Source organism: Netta rufina (assembly GCF_964035555.1).
Source record: "Netta rufina genome assembly, chromosome: 11".
NCBI lineage: Eukaryota > Metazoa > Chordata > Aves > Anseriformes > Anatidae > Netta > Netta rufina.
In genome coordinates, this window is record NC_140134.1 from 11730502 (window position 1) to 11750850 (window position 20349).

The 20349-nt window shown below is 54.0% G+C and overlaps 1 protein-coding gene across 1 annotated transcript; it reads right to left on the reverse strand.

Annotated features, from left to right (window-relative positions):
- Positions 1-1139: 1139 nt before the first annotated feature.
- On the reverse strand, positions 1140-20015 carry DUOX2 (dual oxidase 2; the record flags this gene model as incomplete). The annotated part of the gene is made up of 33 exons (XM_084293697.1): positions 1140-1262; positions 1606-1734; positions 1816-1971; positions 2101-2259; positions 2414-2646; positions 3170-3323; positions 3501-3628; positions 3720-3769; positions 3888-3987; positions 4103-4333; positions 4952-5130; positions 5942-6037; positions 6525-6591; positions 6877-7052; positions 7291-7384; positions 8063-8288; positions 8699-8884; positions 9296-9498; positions 10158-10268; positions 10424-10561; positions 11673-11791; positions 11937-12103; positions 12533-12696; positions 13010-13109; positions 13870-13957; positions 14110-14206; positions 14330-14390; positions 14463-14629; positions 15309-15510; positions 16859-17046; positions 17856-18020; positions 19206-19289; positions 19952-20015. The coding sequence occupies 33 exons, from the start codon at positions 20013-20015 to the stop codon at positions 1140-1142; spliced, it is 4605 nt and encodes a 1534-aa protein (XP_084149823.1).
- Positions 20016-20349: the final 334 nt, after the last annotated feature.

The following is a 20349-nucleotide window of genomic DNA, read 5'->3' on the forward strand; positions in this document are numbered from 1 at the left end:
GAGCTGACGGCAGAGGTGGCAAAGGTGATTAGGCAGAAGAAAAGCCTGCAAGGTCATGCTGTGTTTTATGGGGCTGGTATGGCCTGGGCAGACTTCCCTTAGTCATTGTAGAAGCGGTCAAAGTACCACTCAGATTAACTGAGTTAATGTGTCATCCTGAGCAAGGTTTCACTGGGGGCATTGCCACTGCAGGGGTGTTGCTGGCGATGCTAGGACACAGTCGATGGGGCTCAAGTCCTTACCCCTCCCACCCCCAGCCCTTCTGTATTACCAGTGGAGGGGAAACTTTCTCCTGTTTAATGTGTTTCCCAGTGGGATGGTGCGAATGCTCTGTAATGGGAGCAAGACCCATGTGATGCTACAACTATTGCAAGCCTGCAGGTGACTGAGACGCAGCACAGGACCCAGAAAGTGATTGAAAACTTCAGTCAGCTTTATTTAAGCAAAGATAAAATCCTGTTGCTCAATCACAGCCCGCAAGAGCAGCAGCCCAGCGATGCATAGCCAGGCATTAGTTAAACAAGCACAAATGATCCCTGATCAAAGTGATGGGGATGCTGCTGAAAGAAGCCAACACAAACACTGCTAAGGCCCTAAGCAAACCCAGGGAAGGCTCAGAGCACTGATGAGCAGGCACAGTAGCAAAGCTGAGCCCGTTTTCAGGAGAGGGGCAGTGGGGAGCTCACTGCCTCCTCACCCCATGTGCGTGTCCCCTGCCCAGGTCTGTGGGCAAAGCTGTGAATTGGGGTTGTGCAGGCACCAAACCCCTTTCCTGAAGTGCTTCAGAGCCATTCTCCCGTGACCCCACAGAGCACTGCCTCCAGCTTGCAGGATCAAGGTGGCAGAGCTGGGCTTGAACTGAATTTTGGGTTCCTGCATTGAGACACACAAGCCGCCAGCACGTGGGGCTCATGCAGGGCGATGCCGGGAGGGCGGTGTTCTGCCGGTGCACCAGGCGTCAGGTCTTGGCTCCTGTGTGTGCCAGGCTGCTCGTGGTCATAGGTGGGTTTCTTCCAGGGATGGCAGCAGGTGGGAGCCTGGGACCACAACCACCCCCGAAGCCTCGCTGCATGGGTGCTGGGGTCAAACACACATTTCCCATGGTGACTGCAGTCCACAGGAGTAAAACATGGGTAGGGTTAGAAGTTCTCGTAGTGATGTGCAAAGTAGGCCTGGTCCTTCTTGTTCAGCTGCTGGCAAGCCTTCTCCACGCTCTTCGTCATTCCAGGTGGACCACAGCTGAACACCCCGATCTTGTGCACCTGGGGGAGGAGGGCAGACAAAGGGGTCAGCCTGCTCTGGAAGCTTCAGGCACGGACACCAGCCTGAGGAGGCTCTCGGGGAGGTTGTCACCTCCCTAGGAAGTTACAGGGGGAAGGATGAGGACCTCAGGCTTGGAGCCCTGGGTCCTCTGCCAGCTCCAGGCACTGGAGGGGCACATATGGCTGTTGTGGGGCATTGTTGACCCTCACGGCTCATCCCAGCACCGGAGGGAAAGGAGGGTTTATGGACCTTGAGGAAAGGCTGGGAGTGGTGCCACCAGTGTCCTCCACACCTACAGGTGGGTGTCCCCCTCCTGTCCCCAAGCAGATCGGTGGCACTAACCTCAGGGTGCACCTCCTGCAGCGAGTTGAAGAAGGGTACGAACGGCGGGCGCCCGAAATGGGTGATGGAGCGCAGCCCCGTGAACAGGCTCTTGTTCAGCACCTTCTGGAAGTGCCGCTCACAGATGTACTGGAAGAGAGATCAGCACACGTCAGGTGGCCCAGCAGGGCCTGGCGGCCTCCCCGCAGGTGGGCCTGGCACGGGGCTCACCAGCATGGTGGTGCGCAGGTCAAACTTCTCGGCCAGCTGCGTGATGTAGATGTGCACGGAGACCAGCTCGTTCTTGTCTGCCTCCTCCACCTCGCGGATGATGTCTGCCAGCCACTCGAACTGCCGCTGCGTGCGTGTCACCCAGATGAAATAGATCTGCAAAAAAGAGGGATGAGGCTCTGTGTAGGGCTGGGAGCCCTCCTTAAATCCCTGGGGCTCTTCTCATCTGGGTAATAGGGAATTTAATCTCAGGAGGGCTCCTGTCCTCCAGATGCTTCCCCTTACCTTCTTACACATCAGCTTGGAGTTGATGGATGACTTGAAGACCAGGTCCTTGAGGATGGATGCGAAGGGCGTCACCCCAATGCCTCCTCCCACCAACACTGACACCTCAAACTTGTGCCACTCCTGGTGGCCCTCCCCGAAGGGCCCGTCCAGATAGAGCTAGAAAGGAGCCAGCCATCAGCAGAGCACCTCCCTCCTCTGCTTGCCCAGGGCTCGGTCACCTTCAGGGCAAGAGAGGTGTTTTGGGCCAGGCACAAGCCAGCACCGAGATGCTCTTGGCTTGGGTGTTCCCATCCCCGGAGGGACGCCTCACCTTGGGCAGCTTGCCGAGGACAGCCAGGCTCTCCGGGGCATAGAGCTCCCGCAGGCGGGTGGTCCAGGGCCCCACGGCACGGATGTGCAGGCTCAGAGTGTCCTCGTGGGGTGCCGAGGTGAGGGTGAAGGGGTGGTACTCGTTGGTGCCCAGGGCCATGCAGGCAATGCGCACCCACTGCCCGGACTTGTAGTCAAAGTCCTGCGGCCGCTGGAACCGCAGGTGGGTGACGCCTGGAGGGGGGACAGGGACCTCGTTACCTCTGTCATTAAGGTGGAGACGTTGAGTGGTGGAAAGGCTCAAGGGAAGACAGAGCGCTAGAGTTGTCCTAGTGATGGCTGGGACAGAGCTTGAGGACAAATGGTGGAGCCAGGCACAGTGCTCAGCATGATGGAGAGGCTCTGCTGGGCTTGGGTGTGATGGCCTGAGCTCTGTGCCTCAGTTTCCCTAACTTTGGGAGGTGCAGAGGAGGCCCTTGCCATGCAGGCATGCTGTGAAAGCATCAGGGGATCGTGTAGTGGGATGTGGCTGCCTCTTGGAGGTGCCAATCCAAGCCACTGGCCTGCAGGACAATCAGCAAGCGAATTTCTGGGGCCAGAGTCACCTGCACGCCACCGGGCTGGGGACTGCTGCCATGGGGCACCCCACAGACCCCCACCCTGGGGGAGCTGTGGTTCCTTCAAGCCCTGCAGCCTCCATGCTCTTGTAAAGGGCCTGGGCTGACCTGGCACCGTGCGGCCAGAGGGATGGCAGTACCTGAGGGCAGGAGCTCAGCTTTCACCACATTGATCTCCACCTTCTTCCTGCTCAGGCTGAGCAGCTTGTCTGCACCGTAGATGAGAGCTGGGATGATGAAGTAGATGTGGAAGCGGGGCTGCTGGACCAGAGCGTAGCTGCCATGGATGATGACCTGGGCAAGGGCAGGGGGCAGCCCTCATCAGCACGGGGCTTGGCACAGCCTTTGCTGGTTCGGTGGCAGCTCAGGAGCAGTGGGGTGCTAGGACTGGGGCCACTGGGTCCCTTGGAAGCTCCCATGGGCTTGTGGTGCATCGACCCTGTTCCTCCCTCCCCATCCCATAGGCTTTACCAGGACGTAGAGCAGCACGTAGAGGTGGTGGGTGATCCAGAAGGCCTGGAAGCTGACACGTCGGAAGTGGTGGGTGGCAAACACGTACATGATGGCCAGGATGATGAGCAGCAGCACTCCTGTCATGCCTGTGAAAGGGGTTGGGAGGTGCTGGTAGGGATCTGGGATCCCTCATGGGGCTCCCCTGGAGCAGGGCAGAGGACTACCTGCAATCCTCACCTGGAATGGACTGGAAGACCCACCAGTAATACTTCTGAGGGAGCTGTGACCTAGAGGGGGGACAAAAAATTGCACTAGGGAGTCGGCAGACCTGGGAGAAACCAAACTCCTGGCTTCCACTTTCACTCCCATCTATGCCTAACATGCTCTGCTTTAAACTTCACCTACCCATCGTTCATAAAGACACTGGAAAAGAGGCAGGACAGGACACTGAGAGGCGTGACTGAGAAGATGTAGACGTTGACTATGTGACCCGCAGTGTGGAGCACTGTAAGAGACAGAAGCCATGAGAGAAAAGCGTCACCACTGCGGTGAGTGGAGACCTGGCAACCCTGCTGTTGTGCTGGGGACACGGTGATTCCCCCTGCCAGCAGCTCACCCACCTGAGAAAATCAGGGCTGCCATGGCAATCCAGCGGTGGAAGTCCACGGCGGCATCAAAGGGGATGTAGTGATTGAGGAACGTCTCCCGCAGGACAGTGATGAGGTTGCGGCACATGGTGAGCAGGATGTAGGAGTACATGAAGGAGACGCAGGCGGCTGATCCTCGGGAGATGATGATCCCAACAAAGGTGGTCTGCGCAATTCCAGTGCTGGGGGATGCAAAGGCGTAGTCTGGGGGGGAAGAGAGCAGAGCGCACATCATGTGCCTGGTGGTGAGGACCGTGCCCCTTCCTGCACAAAGGGGACAGCCGCTTGTGTGGCTCCACCAAGAAAACATCATCTGGATGGGGCTGTGTGGGATGGGTGGGAGCTGGGACATGTCCCACAGGGCAGAGGGTGAGGGAAGTGGGCTTGGTCAGGCTGGAGAAGATGGGGCAGGGAGCACAGTGCTGTGTGTCACCACGTAGTGGGTGTTACAGAGGGGAAGGAGCCATGCTCTTTTTCAGAGCTGCACAGTGAAAGGATGAGAGGCAACAACGTGACTCTCACAGAGGGAAATTCAAGTTAGATGTAAAATAAAAACACTTCACAGGGAAGATGACCAGACACTGTCACAGGCCTGGCAAGGCAGTGAGATCTCCAACCCAACAGCTCTTGAAGCCCTCTCTAGATGGCAGCCTGGTGTGGCTTTGAAACTGGGCCCCCAATGGTCCCTTCTGACCTCAGGAATTCTTTGGTTATGCCAGGGGAAGACCAATGCTGTTGTTCAAAGCCGTGCCGGGACCTTTTGCACCCCAGCGTGCCCCACGCAGTGAGCAGCTCCTCCAAAGGGACTGGGGGGACACTCACAGTATGCCCTCTCCACAAACAAGCCGGCGGTGATGGCCGAGAACAGGACCACGCAGACGATGTGGCGCCGGTAATTCTCAATGAAACGCTTGAACTCCTGGATCTTCTGCTGAACTTTGTTTCGCTGGTACTTCTTCCGCTGTGCTTCGGTGTACAAATGCAGCTGGTACTGATTTTCCCTGGCAAAAACAGGAGGACCGGCGTCATTTTGAGGTTCAACCAGAAGGGCATGGCTCGGGGTCCTCCTGATCCATGTGGTGGGCTGCAGGGTCCAGATTGATGCATCTTCCTCCCTCTGCAGCACTGCAACCACCTCTGCACGGCAGCCACTGCAGTGACCACACACGATACCAGCGGATGATCTTAGGCCATCAGCTGGTCTATGTGACAGATCATAACAAATCATCACGTAGTGACTCACAAATGAAACCACAGATAAGAACCATAAAAGATGATTCTCGTTGTAATATTCAAACCTTCCAAAATATCCTGGGGTCAGGTAAGGTTCTTGGAACTGTCAAGGCAAACCAGGTTATTATAAAGAGTATATTACTTCTGGCCATGAAAAACAGCCAGTTAACTGCTTCCTTATATAAGTATTTGGCAGTGACACAGCGGTGAGGACAGGAGCCTCTCCTGCAGCTCTTGCAGGCAGCCCACATGTGAGTTAGAAGAGTCCCAAGGGGCAGAGGAGGGAAGGCAGGACTTGCCATGAGATATCTCTCTCCATGCATAAGGCATACACCCCAAAAAGTAGTCATGTTCTCCAGAGCTGACCACTTCGTTATTATTTGGTTTTGTCATCAGAGAGACACCAACACCTCTCCAGCTACAGCAGGAAAGGGGCCAGCCCTTTGCTGTCCCCACAGTAGGTACTCAGCAAGGGCTTGATGTGCCTCCTGGGGCTGGCATCCCCTCCCTGCAGCCGTGCCACTTGATCTATGGTGTGAACAGACGCAAGAAACCCAAGGAGGAGAGGAGCATACTCACTTTCTGCCTGTTCTCTTCCTCAGCTCCTGCCCTTCTTGATCCCTGTAGTGGGCCGCTGTCTCCAGGTTTGGGTCTCTCTCCCCATCTGAGACGGTTCTGCCAGAAAGAGGGGTATGTCTCACCTAACGCTGTCCGTGCACACAGGGCCGTGGGTCAGCCAGCCTGGCCTCGCCAAAATTTTCCCTACTACCACCCCATGGACACTTTCCATCTCAGGCTCAGCTGCCAAGATGTCCTGCTGGTGTGAACCCTAACTGCTCGGCACACGGGGTGGGTTCCCTCCAAGATAACCCGCTGTCCCTCTGACAGGCGAGGCCGGACTCCCCCCGCTGCTCTGAGACACCCCAGCCATGCAGGAGATGCAGCGGGGGCTCTGCAGGAGCCACGGGAGGGCAGAAGGCAGCAGCCCCACAGTGGTGGTTTGCTCACAGGCATGGCCCCACATGGTAACCCCCCCATCCCCAGAGCTGGGGGTGCAAAGGCCTGGGAGGAGCATTTGCTGGAGAAGCTGCGGTGAAGGATGGGTGTGCATAAGGGCAGAAGAAGGAAAAAAAATAATAATTGCATGAGTGAGAGCACTTACCCTCTGGGCTCTTTCTTTATGAAGGAGACACGGTTGTGCACGTTTTTCTTGAACACCTCGGGGACACCTTTCAGGAGATAAAAGGACAAAACAGCCATTTACAGAGGGGTGATACGGTGGACGAGGTGTTGGCACCTCTGCTGGGCAGGGCTGTGTTGGGGAGAGGCTCTGCACGGAGCAAAATGTGTCATGCAAGGAGTGACAGCCCGTGCCCGCTTACTGCCCCATGGAGAATTGGAATTGGAAAGATTGATAGGACAAGACTGGGGAGCTAGGCATGGGTGCTGCTGTTCCCCCCCCAAGTCCTGCAGGCCCTGGGGCAACCCAGAGCTCCTGCTCATTTCCCGCTGACCTTTGATGCAGAGCTGGGTGAAACGAAGCTCGCTGTCGTGGTCCCGCAGCATGTAGTGGAAATCCTCCCACGTCAGCTCATCCCTGTCCTGAAACCCTGAGGCCCGGAACATGGACTCGGTCACCTGCTCTGCCTGCTCCCTTGACAGGCAGTTGTTGGAGATCTCAATGAAGGACCTGGAGCAAGGAGGAGAGATGAGAACTTCAGAGGACCATAGCTTCAGACCTTGAAATAACACAGGGCAGAGCCCCAGACAAGTTTCATGGGAGAAATGGGCTCCTGGTTGTCAGTGCTGAGCCCAGGGGCTCTTGTGTAACTTCCTTGGGGTCTGAGGCACAGAAGCTGGGAGTTGCTTGTGAAGACACTTTTAACTTCAGATATTGTGAAAATGCTTAGCGAGCTGAAGAGAAGTACCTGAGCATCCTCAGAAACTCCTCCTTGGAGAGGAACCCATTCTCATCAATGTCATACATCCTGAACATCACCTTGGACTTCTCCTCTGAGGACCCTGGTGGCAAGGGAGAGAGGTAAAGTAACAACAAGATCCTAGTTTCACCAACAAAGGTGTTTTCAGACATGTCTTTGAGAGTCTGGACCTGCATCAGTGAAGTCACACAGCTCTCAACAGTCTGAAACCACACTGCTGATCACAGTCTGAATGGCAGCTGAATTTGCTTTCAGAGCCCTGTGCTGCCCTTCTGCTTGACTTTCCCAAGTGCAAGGTTGGGTAAATACACATTCGTTGTTGGGCATTATTTTGCAAACTCACTTTTGCATAGCAAAGAATTTTTCTGGGAACTGCTGTGATTGAATCTGGCATTCATCACTTCCACCTGTGAATCTGTCTTTCCAGTGATCATTAGGGATGGCGAGAACTGATACCAGATATGGCTGTTATCAGCTGCCAAGGATAGCTGCATGGTACATTCAGGAGGTAGGGCAGAGTTGCACATGGAAGATCACTGATCAGCAAATCATTGCTCTGAGATAGCTCCCCTCATGAACAGCCTCACAGAAAACATCATTACATTGTCACTGCCCCTTGAAGGGAACTGTAAGCTGTAGAAGTGCCTACAGATAGACCTGCTGGGTGGATCTTGTCCTTCACTCTGCTGATGGCATTATCACAGCCTGGAAATGGGGCTCAGGGCAACAGATGAAGACCCTAATCCCCACCAGTTCCCACCTTTCATGAAGACCACCAAGATGTCCAGGAACTCCCTGAAGGAGATGTAGCCATTGCCGTCCTTGTCCGCCAAGGAGAACATGGAGTCCACGAACATGGAGTGGGCTTTGAGCCCAAGGGCCTCGGCGAACTCAGCCCTGCTCAGCTCACATGTCAGAGACTCCTTTGCCTTCTGTGAGGACTCAAAGTTGAGCTCTCCAGCATCGGACTTGTCGATGTCCAGCACCTGCAGGTTGTGTCCCACAAAACAAATCCCATGAGTGTTGGCAGAGCAGCAGGTTGGTGCTCGCATGGAAAATCTATTGCACAAGGACTGGAGGCTCTCTTGGCACAGAATTCATGGCAGATGCCACGGGGAAGTCTTGTGTTTCTCCTGTATTGTGCACCACTGACCATTACAGAGACTGTGGCTGCATCACACAAAAGTCTCTTTGCAACTTTAGCCACCCATATCACCACAGCAACAATCACTTTGTTTTCTACAAGGGAAATGGTCCCTTGGTCCTGAAAATGTTGGCAGCTTCCTTGTGCGTGGCTTAACAGCTCTTACAGAGCCCAACAGCAGCAACATTCATTGCTCAGTCAATACAGAAATACCTTCTTCCATGCATCAGAGCCTGCCACACCCAAACATACCTGAGCAAACAGGTGCCTGAAGAAAGTCTCCAGAATTTGTTTCCTCTGCTCCTGGGTGACTGCCCGTTTCAGCAGGCTCTGCTCCTTCATCTCAGACACAAGCAGGTCAAGGCAGCTCTTTCTCAAGTATTCTCGTAGCTTCCCCATGAAGTTGCTCCTCTCTGCCTCCTCGTTGAACAGCAGCACCTGCCCAAGGACCCACCAAAGGCTGTGAGTGGCAGAGGCTCAGCCACGCTGGGGCTGGACATCACGCCCAGCCAGCTAAAAGCCCATGCTCTCCTCAGTATATTTTAGTGGCCTGACCTCCCCTACCAAATCCACCTCCCACATGCCATTTCTGTCCATGGGTATCACCCAAGACCCAATTTGCTGAAGTCTGGAGGAAGGTGTCTGCCCCCAGCTCAGTACAAATTGCTGCTGTTCACCACAGTGGACGCTCCATGGTACAAGCTGGTGGCTCTCAGGAGGCCACAGCCACCCTTCAGGGACCTACCCTGCCCTGGGATCCCAGAGCCCAGGTCTGAATGGTGCCATGAGCAGCAGCAGAGGATGGTGGAGGGTCCAGAGGAGGCCCTCTCCAGGTGTCATGGTACTCACCAGGTCATACTCCTTGGGGCTCTTCAGCAGCAGAGCCTTGTTCCCTTTGTTGTTGGAGAGGATCACCTCCACCCTTCCATGGGCTTTCAGGCTGATGCTCCGCAGCACCGACCCTCTCCCATCCAGCACTTTGAGCACTTTGTCAGCTTGGAGTTGAATGTAGACAGGAGAGCTGTCTGTCTTGGGACCATGCCACTCCATGGCTGAGGGGACAGAGCACAGCATGCAGTTGGAAGGGGGCACCTGCGCTTCTGTTCATCCCAGCACCTCCTTCACCCCAACGTGGCTTGTGAGAGATTGCATTCAGCTTGCAACCTAGGGCTGGCAACCCTTCATTCATTCCCTGCCAGTAACAGATACAGTACAGAAAACACTCTGGGGGCCACAGCCTGCCTTTGCTGCAATAACTGTGCCATTGTTGGTGCAATGGTACAAGCGTGCACAAGTGTCAGGGGTAAGCTCTCCCATCCGATTTCTGAAAATTTAGACTAGCAGTTCTCAGTTTTATTTATTCTCTAACTGCTGGCTGAGCATCTGCCAGGAGACCAAACTCATGTTAAAATGATGCTCTCCCAAACACAGCCCTCATGTGCATGGGCACGGAGCTCACGTACAACTCATGGAATAGGGAGGCAAATTTTTTTCATGTCCAGAGCAAAGAGATACAGTCCCTGTTCTGTAGCTACTAGTGCAATTGCCTACATGGATTTTCTTCAGGTAAGGAGTGATCTGGGTCACAGGATGGATGGGGTTGGAATATATCCAGTTTAGCTATAAGCTCCAAGCCCAAGATGCCTGGATATGTGTCCTGCCTTCAGGAGCATCACCAGGCACCACCATGGGATCGATGGTGCCACCTCACCTTGTATTGCCTCGCTGACCACCTCCCGCCGCACACTGGCCTTCTTCTTCTCCAGCTTCTTGAAATCTCTCTTGCGGAGAACGGCAACGATCCAGGCAGCAAACAGACTCACTGGGGACACACGGGAGGAGGAGGCATGAGATACCCCAAAGCCCCTTTCTGCTTTGGCAGCATCACTTGTATGATCAAGGTGGACAGGGGCCCATGGGCACTCAGCCCCTTTCTCCAGTAGGAGAGGAGATGGCCAAAGAAATGGGGAGGCAAACCTAAAGGCAGGCAGAAGAGAATAACGATGATGATCCCGAAGCCTGCGCCACTGCCTGCAAAGTAGTCCAGGACGGTCATGGGCGTGCAGTTGGCCAGGAGTTCAGCTGTCAGCTGCTGGGGCTGGGGGCACGGGTCTCCTGCATGGGGAGAGACAGGCAGTGAACGTCACAGGACTTTTACCCTTCTCACCTCCACTGTCTCCAGGAACCGCTGCGACTGAAGTGCTGGTGAGGTTCATTGCCAAGTGACCCAGGAAACCCTGCAAATGGGGCTGCTTGAGATCTTCAGGAGACAAGCCTTGTTTTCAGGCTGAACCTTTGCATGCCACACCAAACCACGTGCAGAACTGGGCTCTGTGGAGCTCAGCACCATCACCTCTCCAGTGAGTAAGAAGCACCTTGGGCCATGGCAAGCTGGGGCTCAGAGCCTCTGCTTGTCTGGGCTGCCAGCTGGGTGCTGCAAATCCAGGGAGTCCTCCTGGTGCACTGCCAAGGGAACCAAAACGCCTTGCAAGGGATGGAATGTGTGCTGGATAAAAGGCTTTCAGTACATGGGAAAGGTGTGGCTAAATCCCAAGAGGAAAAGACAGGCTGTGGATAGTGCCAGGACTCTCTGGGTCTCAGTGGGGAGAGAAAACCTCATTGCAAGGACAGCACAGGAGGTAACCTTGGTGATGGACCACATAAGTGTGGGACTTGGGGTTTTAAGGCTGCTCCTAGCCTGGTGGGAACACGAATGCAAGCCCTGAGCCCTCAGCGGGCTGAAATCTGGCTGGTGCAGTTCACAGTGTTGTTGCAAGCACAGTTGCAGGAAAGCCTGGCCACCCTCCCAGCAGCCCCGGTTAACCAACCCTGGGCAGCTGATGAAAGGCAGAAGCAGGCAGAGTTACACAGCTATGGTACGCAAGGCTTAAGTCATCTACAGAACTTCATTGTGTTTCAGGTTGCTCACGTTTAACCTGCAGACCTGTGTGTGCATGTATATGGAAGCAGAAAAAGGACACGTCAGTGAGGAGCATGACACAGCACGGGGTAGGCAGAGGCCAAGCCTTAACCCCAGCACAACCTCCTGGGGCATCGTTGCATCTTTTGTACCTGGGGATCCTTCCAGGACTCGTGCAATGCAGATGCCTGGACTTCAGCCCACTTTCAACTCGTGCAACCATTGCATTTTGCATGCTCCTCGCTGTCATGCATTGCAGCCTGGTGTTGTTCCCCCCCTCGCCCTGGCATTGCAAGCAGCACTCACCCTGCCTCCAGACGAACACGTTGCTCTGGAAGTCTGCAAGGTTTCCAGAGGTGACTGCAGCCAGGACATCACGGAATGTGGTGTTACGGATCTCCCTGGCTTCTGCCTCTGTGAAGAGCCTGGGGAAAGAGTGGTGGAGTCAAGTGGTGGCCCCGGGGTGCCGTGGCTCAGCCCAGAGACCTGGGGAGCTGGGGTTTGCTCCCTATGCTGCATTAGGAACCGAGGGAACCTGCTCTGCCCACCCAATGGGGAAGAGGCATTTACCCATTCTTGGTGTTCTCAAACCAGAATCTGTCGCCGTCGCGCAGGCGCACAAACTGGTCCAGGATGATGGCGCTGAAGAGGGGGCTCTCAGCTTCCAGCATGCCTCCAGGGAGCATCTCCAGCCTGGCCGTGTTGTTGGCGTACAGGTCAGCAACGTTCTTCAGGACCTGGCCAGAAACCCACGTCACACACATGTGAGCAGAGGGGATTTTGTCAGGGCTTCACAAAGTCCTGGCAAGCCTCAGAAGGAGCAAGGAAAGTGCACTTGCCAGGCATCAAGTCTGTGGGCTGGGAGGTTGCTCAGCCCCATGCAGCCTTGAGCTCATAGCTTGGACTTGAGCAACTAAACATCTGCCCCAGGAGGAGCAGAGCACACAGCAGCACAGGAGCTCAGCACCAGGGCATGACAGATTTATTCCTGCCGTGTAACTGTATGGTTACCCCAGTGCAGCAGCCCCAAGGGCACAGGAGTGAGCTAGTGCAGGATGCGCACTGACGTCCCTCTCCACACGCTGCTGGAGAGGCCAGCTACCTCTTGGACTACCCCAAGATGCCCTGACATGCACGGTTTCCATGCCGGGCCATTTTCCTGTTACCTCTTGCTCCAGGTGTGGGGCAAGGTCCATCCAGTCCTGGAGAGGCTGCAAACCAAACCTCTCCCGGGCTTGGTTGTAGGTGGGCAGGCCAAGGTCGCGTCCGCGCTGCAGCCAGCTGGCCATGAAGTCGGTGCGGGAGTACTTCAGAGGCCCGTACCAGTAATCTGCAGGTTGAACCAAAGCCACCGTGATGGTAAGGAAGAGCTGAAACGGCAACCCCAGCTGTTCTGGATGCCTAGCTGGCCTTGTCGCCCTGCCACGGGCCTTGCTGAACATAGAGAACACCTCTATGCCCTTGTGAGGATACCCTGTGGCTTCTCTGCACCTCTGTTAACAGGGCTGAAGCTGCTTGGAGCAAGTGGTTGGGTGCTGACAGCAGGATGGGACCTGACTCCCCTCCTTGTCCCCCACATGGCTCCAGGAGAGAGGGTTCCCCCCAAAAAAAACACGCCAGCTGAGGTGTGGGGGAGCACAGACCTTGGAGATCTTCCACCAAAATGTTGTCCTCCCGCTCAGCAATCTGTGAGCTCATCCCCAGCAGGAGGCCATCCACGTCTTCTGCCTGCACCCCAGTGCTCTGAGGGGAAATGGGAAGACAAGGAAAAGACAAAGGATGTGGGGCTGCCCCACACCCTTGAACCATTGCCCAAAGAGGTACAGGCTCCAGGCAAAGGGGAACCCATGGGTCTTCCAGGCTCATCTCCTCTATGTCACCTCAACTTTGAGGTCTTAAGGCCATTGTGGCTGAAGAAGGTATGTCTGGATGAGGGGGTTCTCACACTGTGTTTGGCCATCACACTCTGCACCCAGTTTCCCTTTCAGCCCCCTGTGTGGTCCTCCATAATGTAAAGCACTGAATGAAGCCCCCCGGTAATTCTGCCAGCTTTAATACAGACTGCCCAAGCAGGGCACATCCACCACGGACCCAAGTGACCACTGGATTTTCCTGGCCATGGCACATGTGTCCTGCAGAGCCTGGGGACACAGTTGGATCAGGAGCTGTACCACACAGGGCTTTTGGCATGAAAGTGGTCCTGCCACCACCACCAGCCATGGGGACAAGAGCGACCCAACCTGGACCAAGCTGGAAAATAACCCCAAGGCAGGGGATAGGAGGGTAGAGCTGCTCTTCAGACCAGCACTTCCCACAGCAGTAACTGTTTTGTTTCTGCACCCAGCAGAGAGATTTTGTCCTCACATCCCTGACCTCCTCAGCTGAAGGAATGATGATCCCTTCTCTTTGTGGGAAATGACTCCTCAGAGGGATCTTCCCAATGAAAAGACAATTTGGGGAGAAATGGAGCTTCCACTGCGTGTTGTTGCTCCCCTCTTCGTACCTCTCTGCTCCAGTAGTTGTTGCAGAGCCGCATTGCTGGGAAGGTGCCACCAGGGCTGGACACATTCTGGAACTGGCAGCTGAGGTCCCTGCGACAACAGAGAAGTGCTGGACACATAGACCATGGCCAGGGATGTTCCCAAGCTGGGGCCAGGCAGGAACCATCCCCAGCCCCAACCCCAATCTCAGGCATCCCCTTCCCTGGCATCGTGCTCCCGCTGCCCAGATGAGATGTTCCTACCTCTTGTAGACACCCGGCGGCACCATGGTGGCCAGAAAAAGCTCCGCTGCTGTCACGAATTCCGGCGAAAGGCTGGGGTCCATGTGCTGCTGGTAACCTGCAGGGTGGCAGCAGTGGCTGAATCCAGCACCCAGGACAGAAGGAAAGGGGACCAAGCCCTGACCCCAAGCTCCCCCAGTCCCTACACACCCCACGGTCCCATTGCTGCTGTGACTCTCACCTGTGTACTCCGGGACAGCTCTCCCCAGCAGCGCGGGCAGCCACTCGTACAGCACGATGCTCTAGGGCACAGGGAGCCAGGTCAGGGACGTGACCAGGGAGAATGCTGGGGAGCGTGGGGTCACGGCCCTTACCTGGAAGGTGGCAATGACCTTCTTGCGAGTGTGCTGGAAGATGTCCTCATCGGACCAGCTGGGTTGTGCCTGGGCCAGCTCCGTGGCAAGGTGGTTGTGGTACCGAAACCAAGCGATGCTCTCAGCCTGCAGGAAGCGGTTCTCATTCCCCCAGGCGTTCCCCAGGTCTGCAAGAGCCACCAGGGACATCAGAAGGAGACACAGCCGTGGGTGAAGACTTGGGAAGCTCCTGCCTTCATCTCTTGCTCCCCATCCGAGGGTTTTCCATGCCCATGGTTCAAGAGGCCCCCAGCCCCATGCCCTTTTAACCTCACCATTTCTCGATGGGGAGGTGAGCAACCTGAGCAAGGAAGAGGCAGCACAAGCCCCAAGCACTGACCGAAGGTCAGGCAGATAAGGAATTCAAAGCAAGCTGAGCTGGTTTTTGTCATCTGCATCCTCTTTCCCAAGAAGAGATTGCCTCGGATCCAAGGCACGAGCGCCCGCCAGCCTCCGTGCACACGCTGGGAAATGACTCAATGCCTTCTGGGGACACAGCACCTCCAGTTCACCGTGCATCTTTGCCAGACACTCATCTTCCTCCCCCTCGGGCTAGGACGCTGCCTTCTGTCCCATGGGGCTCCCGCACACCCCACCCTGTACTTGGGTCACCTTCAGGCATTTCCCTGGCCACGCTCATTAATGGCCATGGCTCCCTGCCAAGGTGAGGGGGAGGATGCTGCAAGGCAGCACTGGGTGACCTCTGCCTTGACTCATCCCACCCCGAGATGGGGAAAGCCTCCACTGAGTCACTCAGCTGGGGCGAACGTGAGGAAACCACCAGGGAAGCTGCAGGTTGTCCCTTACCGTAGATCCCACGAGGACCACCCTGTCCGGTGGATGGATCCAGAGCTTTCCACATGGGGACCCTCCCATCCGTCTCCTTGGGTAACTGCCCGCTGGGCCCTGCTGCCAGCTGTCCCCCCGAGAAGCTCCGCAGGGCATCGCTCCAGGAGTGCGAGGGGCCATAGATGGAGCTGCCATCCAGCCAGCCTGTCACCTCGTTGGTCTAGAGAACGAGCATCAAAAGGTGCAAAACATCTGAAAAGTCCCATCCCGACCTGTCTGGTCCTGCAAGCCACCCCATCCCCTCTTTTTAGGGCAAGCTATCAGGGTGAAAGTACAAACACAGCCAACCTCTGTGCAACCTGGTGGACTGACTAGGAGTTAGTGACAAGTACAGGAAAAGACCATCATAGGGTTTTCAAAAGTACATTTATATGCTCTTATATATTATATAATAATAAGTAATATAAATAATAATACTTATATAGACACATATATATTTTCCCCGATTATTTTTGGCTGTACCCAGAACTGGATGTCAGTGAATCCCTATGTAGGCAAGGCAGGGCTGGAAAGGGGCTAAATTCAATTCTGGGGATACTGGGAACACTGGGGTTGTGCCCTCTGGGGATTCCTGTCCTCGCAGCTGGCAGTCCTACCACCCTAGCAGCATGTTGAAGTATCTCCTCTGCCAAATATTTCCTTGAAAACATATTTTTTTCTTTTGAAAGCATGCTGGAGTTTTCACTTTCTAAGGTTTGAAAAATACTGCTGAAAATGTGACCTGCTAATCTGGTCTCATCACGCTTTGTCATGCGAAAGGTGTGGGGCAGAGTGGATTTGCTTCAGCAATTTTGGCTGGGAAACTTCCCAGAATTAAAAGAAACAGCACATTTGACTTTGGAACACATCCAACCTCAGCACAACAAAGTATGGAGACGTGGAAGTCAAGAGGGTTTACAACTTTATGACAGTACCAACTCAGTTTCATGACATATTTTAAAGAACAGAGTTGCCTAATAGATACGTCTTAATTTCTGATCTTCTGGAGTGGTACAAATGTAAGAATCTGTTACTGAAGTTCTTTACATGTGCCATAAAAAGGTCCTGGCTATCACTTGTTTCACCAGTTTCTTATCCAGTACCAGCGGACTTATCTTTGCTCATCTCGATTGAAACAATAAAAACTCTGACAGCCAAGGAAGACTGTGAACTGTTCCTTTACATTTTCTCTTCTGCTCTTGCTAAACCATGCCAGATACTCAAATGTGCATTAAAGTAAGTGGCATGAGCAGATCTAGAGTCTTTCCTCCCTCCCCCCCCCAAAAAAAAGTACTGATCTTGAGCAACAACAGCTGTTGCTCCATGCAAAGCAACACCTTGGGAGGCTGTGCTTTGGGCTCATCTGTAATCAGTTAAACACTTGAGAGAATTATCTTTTTAAAGAAAGAGCAGTGCTCTCCTTTTCTTTGGAAATGCTATCTCAGCTTCTGTAATTCCAAACATCTTGTGAAGAGGAATTAGAGGAATTTATCCAAAAGGGGAAGAGCAGAGGACATGCAATCTCCTACCTGTTCTCGGGGGCTGTTGGGGCTCTGCCCTGTTTCCAGCGCCCAGTGGATGCGCTGGAAGGGCAGGACCACGGTGCCAGTTCCTTCAGGGTCAAACACAAGGTCCCCAGACGGGATGCGGATGTTCAGGAACTCAGCGGGACAGCCAGGTTTCTCTGTCCCCATGATCTCCGAGAGAACGTGGAAACCTGCCAGAGAGCCAAACAGGGGCAGCTGTTGGGAGGATGGTCACTGGCACCCGGAGCAGATAGTGCTCCTGCTGCTCCTAGCCAGACACCATGAGCAGGGAAGGATCATCCAGGGACCAGGGTGGATAAATTCAGTCAGTGGTTCAGCAGCTGGACCATCTGCAGGCCACCACTTATTTCTCCAGGAATAAGGCTCAGCCGTTACTTCCCTGAGCTCTTCTATGCTGGTGACCTTCAACACTAGCGGTTGCTGCTGATGTTGAGCTCAGTGGCTACTGTTGCTGTTGGTGAACTTAAGGTTTAGTGGGATGGGAATATCTGCCTCCAGGGAGAAATTCAGTGGTACGACAGTGGCCCACCTTGGGGCATCTGGGGACGTGTAAGAACTTCGTGCTCCACATCTTTGACAAATTCAACCTGTTTCCTCAGTGAGCCAACAGTATTTCCCAGTGACCAAAGACCCCTCCAGTCTTCTGAGCAACAGCAGAAACTGCTCTGAATTGTAGCAATTCTGCCTAGCAATCACTCACCGTGTGGCTCTTATCAAGTCTGTTGGATGTTTTGCAATGAGATGACTCTTCCGCTTAAACAAACGCAGAAGTTTCCAAATGACAAATATCAGCATTTGGGGCAACTGTCAAAGGTCACCAAAATTCATGCTGAACCGCACTGTGGTTGGCAATATGCAAGGCTTTATCTTTTGGGTGTGGGTCTGCTCTGCAGCAGTAGGTGTGAGGACTGCTCTGATGTGCAGCCTGGGGGCATAGGAAACCTACGTCCTCCTCCTGTTGGCAGCCCCCAGCTCTTACCAAAGAAGACGGCCAGCACGGTTGTGTTCCTCCCGGAGGGCAGTCCAGAGGGTCCCCGTGCCACCACGTTGCTGAGCTGGCGAGCGTTGGGCACGTGGGGCTCCTGCAGAGCCTGGTAGACGCCATCCGCGTAGTTGGCCGGCAGGAGACGCAGCAGCCGGGCACCTGGGGCACCAGAACAACACGGTGTGGGGCCAGCGGCACATGAGACATGGAGCCATGGTAGCAGCAGTGTGTACCAGTGTGTGTGAAGGTATAAAAGAGACTAGAGGCACTTATCGTGGCCAAGGACATGCAAGTTTTGGTGCTGATACCAACTCCTCAAACTTCTTACAGCACAGGGATCAGTCCTCTTAAAATGAGGGATCCTTTGTGGTTGTCCTTCTCCTCTCCCTCTGCATCCCCTTTGCTTTCTGGGGGCCTGGGGAGCTCAGTGGTGTGCTCCAGGTGGTAACTGGAGTGGTGTTGAGCTGCCGGTGTTCTTTATATGATCATGTGTAAATATGGCAATTACCAACATTGTAGGAAACGGGAGAGGTAACAGCCACAGAGGTGCAGAGATGAGGGAGAAGAGCACCCTGATTTGGCACCCACTGCTTGACCCATAACTGAAAAGCTGGGAGACAGGAACTGATGGGCAAATTCTTTTATAAAATATTCTTCAAAAAGACTTTCAAAACACTCTTCATTTAAAAAAACTGTGCAGTGGGCATCTCTATTGAAGGGGATCCCTAAAACTGGGGGAAATTCTGAATTTACTGACTTAGTTTCAGGTTTAGGTTTGTTTTGAAATATTAGGAGTTGACCTGTGTGCTCTAGTAGAGAGAAATCTTGTTTGTCAGGACCCACTGGAACTCCCTGATGGGCTTTCATGTCACAAGAATAGTCTGCACGATGCCTGGACTGTGAACTTGTCTGTCTCTGACTTGGTGTTGAATGCTGCTCAAACAGAATGCTGGTTTTGGCTCAAGATACCTTTTCCTGGCTCTGGGATCCCTGACCATCAGTGAAATGCCTGCTGGGAACAGCTGTGTCCACCCTACCTCAGATATTTTGAACTGGCCCACAGTGGCTCTACTCTGGCATAATCCAGCCCCAGCACAGCCCGCAGATGGTGCCTGTGCAGAAGGGAAGAGTGACACAGCCACGGCACTACAGCTGGGCTGCTTGGCCTCCTCGGGCTGCTCTGACAGGGCTGTCAGGTGCATTTAGGGATCTACCATGAGCAGCAGGAATTACCTGGTCACCTCCTGAGTTTGGACTCAAGTGGGAAAAGGTTCCTCTCTCAGTCCAGATATCAAAGTGCCAGCTCTCCCCACCCCACCACCCCCATCCCCACCTGGCACTCACCCACGGAGCCACGGCCGTGGTGCAGCAGGTTGTTGTACCAGCCGTCATAGCGCTGGACCTCCCAGAAGATGTTTTCCTGGGCACCTGGAAAAGACCAGATCCATCTGGTGAGCAGCACAAAACACGCATGAAAAGAGTATCTCCATTACAGAATTATATTGTACTGTTATATTTTCCGATATTCTTTCTGAAACCTTCTGTCCAAACAGGTATTTAGAGAACTTTTACCCTTCTTTTGAGGGATAAGGAATGTCTAAGATAAGAAAGTCATGCTTGTGATCCTGATATTCCCAAATCAGTGTATAAGGTTTCTGGCTTCCACCAGTCTATTCCCAAAGGATCTTCATTTTCTCCTCTGTGTCAGAGGTATTCCCTTATTTCTCACCCCCACATTACCTATGTGAGTCAAGTGAAGACCTTGACACTGAGGTTATGCTCCTCTATTTGCACTGTGTTTTAAGAGCAAACCTTTGTCAATAACTATTTGCCTTGTTTCCTTTCTGTTAATTTTTATTTATGCCATTATAACGCTAGGAAGAAGCTCCATTTCCTGGTTACAAGCTGTGTACACACACGAAGCACGCTAGGGGAATCTCCCAGACTGCAGGATCCACACACTCAGGATTTTGCTCATTTTTCTTATCTCCTCACAAAAAGAATCATCCCCACCTCTAATATGATATCCCATGAAACTACTTTGGATCCAGGATCTACTTTTGGACCCCCTTCCCAGGAACTGTCCTTACCCCCCAAGGTCCATGTCACCAGTAGAGCCACAGTCAAACACAACATCATCTCTGGGGGCTGCATTGGCCACGGGGTCCTTGGAAGAAACAACCTGCAAATAAAGAGGACAAGGAGTGAGCTGGAGCGGGGCTGTTCCAGCAGTCTGGGAACATCGACAGACCACGATGTCGGCTCCCTCTTGTGGTTTCTACTGCCCAGTGAAACCTCCGCAGCCACCCATCAGCAGTGTCGCCCGACTCAGGCTGCGGGATGGTGGCAGGGGCCATACGGGAGCCCATCACCCTGGGAAAGCTCTGTCAGGAGGCACCATCTGGCCTGAGATGGCCTTTCTGATGAGGCAGGACCAGCACCCCTGCCTCGGGGTAGCTTCAGATGTAGGTTCACAATTCATCATCTA